General features: G+C 36.3%; 1 protein-coding gene across 1 annotated transcript; it reads left to right on the top strand.

Annotated features, from left to right (window-relative positions):
* Positions 1 to 1614: 1614 nt before the first annotated feature.
* LOC148294566 (uncharacterized) lies at positions 1615 to 2634 on the top strand. The gene has a single exon (XM_088253803.1). The coding sequence runs from the start codon at positions 1615 to 1617 to the stop codon at positions 2632 to 2634; it is 1020 nt and encodes a 339-aa protein (XP_088109929.1).
* Positions 2635 to 4172: the final 1538 nt, after the last annotated feature.

Genomic DNA, 4172 nt, shown 5'->3' on the forward strand with positions numbered 1-4172 from the left:
TTTCCTACCTTGAGGTTTGTCCATCAGGAAGCTTTTAACGAGGTCGCTGTTTTGTGTCATTATATATACGCTACTTTGATTCTATGAATGAATTCCATTTCTCCAAAATATATATATATATATATATATATATATATATATATATATATATATATATATATATATATATATATATCACTATAATCCTGGGTCATAACAATTGATTTCACTTTTCAATAGAAATATGATCTATTAATCAATTACTACTTTAAAATTTTTGCTTAAGTAAATTTTCAGTTGTTTGCTAAGAATATCAGTCATCAAATTCAAATTTAGTTGGATAACATGGAATATTACATACATACATTTATGTAGAGTTTTTCTATTTAAACCCCCCACTTCTTTTTGTTCGCCCCATATTCTAAGTTCACCCCAACTTCAAATTCAATTTTTCTCAATTTCTAAGCAAACCCTATTATCTTCCCAAACTACCCCTAAATACACACTGATCTGGAAAAAAAAAAAATTAAAAAACTCATCAACCTCACACCCGGCACCCCGCTATCTTTCCCCTCAATCTCATAATTACAAAAAGTCTTTAATCACAACATCCTTAATAATTCTGGGAGTCCAAAACCAAGAAATAATCTCACATTATATACCTCAATTGACGACCATATGCCACTATTTGCATACCGTATTTAGGGTTTGTGATGAGAAGATGAGAGTGTAGTAGGTTTGTTGGATTGAAAGAGAAGAATAATCTGGCAATAGGGTGTAGAGGAGTTCATGTTTTTCTAAAACTTAATATGAAGAGTGGTGGGGTGTGTGTATAGACATACTAGGGTTAAGTATTAAGTTGGATGACCTTTTTTGTCTTTTTACACAATAATAAAACTTAAGAGCTTAATGACTTAAGTATTGGGATGAACAAAGAAAAGTGTGGTGTTTAAATAGAAAAAATCTATATGTATGTGTATATATATAGTCTTCATGTCGTGTGGTTATTGCTGGTCATGAATCATGGTGTCCATGCACCTTAGATCTACCAAACAATATTAATGCACCTTTATTAGACTAAATAGTTTGATTAAGTCATTATATTGAGTATTAATACTGCATTATGAACACACGCGCATATATATATATATATATATACACGTGTCTATTTACTGTTGAAGTGAGTCTCCTAATTAATCAAGGAGATTTATTTCCTTGATTAATTAAGGAATTTACTTTACTATTTTATATAGTTGTCAAATCATTGTATAATTAGGAGATACTTTCCTAATCATTTACTGTATCTAATTCCTTGTAAAGCACTCATGTAAACTCTTATATATACCTCCTTATGGAGAAGAATAAAAACCAACCTAATACATTCACACCATATTCATATTTTAGCATGGTATCAGAGCAATCGATCCTCGGTTGTCTATAAATCCTCATATCAAAGTTCCTCAAACACACACCCTAAATCCTCATATCAAATTTCCTCAAACACAAACCCTAAATCCAATTTCTCGTATTTACAGATTTAGATTCAGATCTTCATAGCCAAATCCTAATATCCTCTTATCACAAAACCCTAAACACATATTTTTTTTTCTCTTATTCTTACATCCTTCCGCTGCCATGGATATCGTTTTCAAAACCACCGACTCCACTCCACCATCCTCCCAAATTGTTACTATTTATAGTGACAACGCTCCGTTTCCTACCGGCCTCATCTTGACAGAGACAAATTATGCCGTATGGTCTCAAGTCATGGAGTTATGTATTGCTAGCCGCGAAAAATTGTGGTACCTAACTGACGACGCTCCACAACCCTCTAAGCTCTCCTCCACCTACAACAAATGGTGTACAGAGAACTTTCGGGTCAAGGGGTGGCTCATCGACTCCATGTCTCCCGACTTGATGGGTCGTTTCATCGGTTTCAGTACTGCAAAAGAAATATGGGATGCCATGAAGAAAACCTACTTTGATGGTGTGGATGAAACTTTCCTTTTTGATCTCAACAAACGGGCATTCACCATTAAACAGAATGGTGCACCTGTCCACAAATACTACAGCCAGCTGCAAACCATCTTTCAAGAGATTGATCACTGCACTCCGAATCGCATGCACTGCGACGCCGACGTGACTGAGCGCCAGACAGAACTGGATTGTCTTCATGTTCACCTTTTTCTTACCGGGCTCAACCCTCAGTTTGATCAAGTCCGGGAGGAAATCCTGCGCAAAGATCCCAAATTAGACCTTGACCAAACCTATGCATATGTACGTCGCGAAGCTCAACAACGACTGACCATGGCCAGTACTCTAGACATTGCGGTCTTGGCCACTCAACGTCCACGGGGCCCTCTGCCCTCTACCGGTGGCGCTTCTCAAACTCAAGTCACAAGCTCTCGTCCGGAGCACAAATGCACTCATTGTGGTGGAAGCAAACATACTCGTGATGGCTGTTACAAATTGATTGGGTACCTGGATTGGTGGGACCACTCCAAAGCTCCCCGCAAGAATAGGAGCAAATCACTCAACACATCTTCCGCCGCAGATCCTGTAAGTCTTGCTGTTCCGACTGCACCGGCTCCCGCATCTTCCTCTATAGCCACAACAGGACATTCTCAGCAGCAAGACGATTGGTTGTGGTACTAGGAGGAGCCTAGTTCTCTTGTAACCTGTGCTTGCGTTCTTCTTGTAATTTAAGTGCTCTCCTCCCCGCCTCTTCAAGGGGGGGAGGGGGAGTGAAAAAGGATCTGTTTCTCTTAGCTTATCTCTCTCAAATGTGTTGTCTTTGCCCTATCTCAAATTTCTCATATTCAAATCCAAAACCCTAAATCAAATTCCTCATATTTTTCCCCAAATCCAAATCCCTCAAATCTAAAGTCCTCAAATCCTCTTATCAAAATCCCTAAACACATACCCTCAAATCTTATACACATACCTCTCAAATCCAATTACTACATCAAATTCATACATCAAATTCCTCAAATCAAATTCCTCCAATCAAAATCCCTCACATTCTCATATCACATTTTACTTCCGCTGCGATGTCAGGAATTCCTACGATTCTCCCCCTTATTGCAGACTCACAGAAGCATGCGGTCAATCCTGCTGACCCGGCGACCCGGACTTGTGCTTCTATCAACACCACCAAAGGTTCCCCTTTTCATATGTCCTCTCAAAAATCCGCATTGATTATCGACTTGGGTGCTACGAATTTCATGACTCACTTACCAAGTTGGGCATTTGTGACGTATATGCACCAACTTGAGGAGAAGTGTTGAAGTGAGTCTCCTAATTAATCAAGGAGATTTATTTCCTTGATTAATTAAGGAATTTACTTTCCTATTTTATATAGTTGTCAAATCATTGTATAATTATGAGATACTTTCCTAATCCTTTACTGTATCTAATTCCTTGTAAAGCACTCATGTAAACTCTTATATATACCTCCTTATGGAGAAGAATAAAAACCAACCTAATACATTCAAACCATATTCATATTTTATCATGTACATCATATGCATGTGTTTATGGGTGAAATTGGTTTGATGGAACTTTTGGTTTATGTTTTTTTAGATTATAAAGTATGATTGATTGTGTTAACATGTATACGTATTCAGGGATCAATTGGCATCGTGGATTGGAAATGGAGTTTGGAGAGCACTTTGGTGGTGTGTTAATATGTATCTCAACATTTAATACATACACATGGACATGTTGGGATGCTGCAATTTGAAAGGACCCACTTATAGACACGATAGTACAACTACAATGTGCCATAAGTTTTTTGAAGATTTCTACATGTTATGTTATGCAAGATCATTTATCGGTTGAGAAATGAAACTGAAAATATAAAGATATATGACATCGATTATCTTATTTTAGCCCTTCAAATAAACGGATGTCATACTCAGAAAATGAAAAGTAAAATGAAAATGTTTTAGTTTTCTAAATCAAAATGATAGATGTTTGAAGATCTAATTCAATGTTATCAAAATGATTTGATGAATTTTCTAAAATTAAATAGTAAACTAAACAATAATTAGTTGCCCTCTTATTCCTTATTTTGTTATTAAACGTTCTAAATCCACGTTTAATTTTGGGAAACGGAAAAGAAAGCAAGTTAAAAGAGTGTATTAATGGAAAATAGTTTTTCTTGGCCGAAATTAATATAAAATAGTTTAATA

Source organism: Prunus avium, chromosome 5 (genome assembly GCF_965620075.1).
Source record: "Prunus avium chromosome 5, drPruAviu1.hap1.1, whole genome shotgun sequence".
NCBI classification, from domain to species: domain Eukaryota; kingdom Viridiplantae; phylum Streptophyta; class Magnoliopsida; order Rosales; family Rosaceae; genus Prunus; species Prunus avium.

Coding starts and splice junctions, on each gene's coding strand:
- LOC148294566 (XM_088253803.1), top strand. CDS start 1,615: ATGGATATCGTTTTCAAAACCACCGACTCCACTCCACCATCCTCCCAA.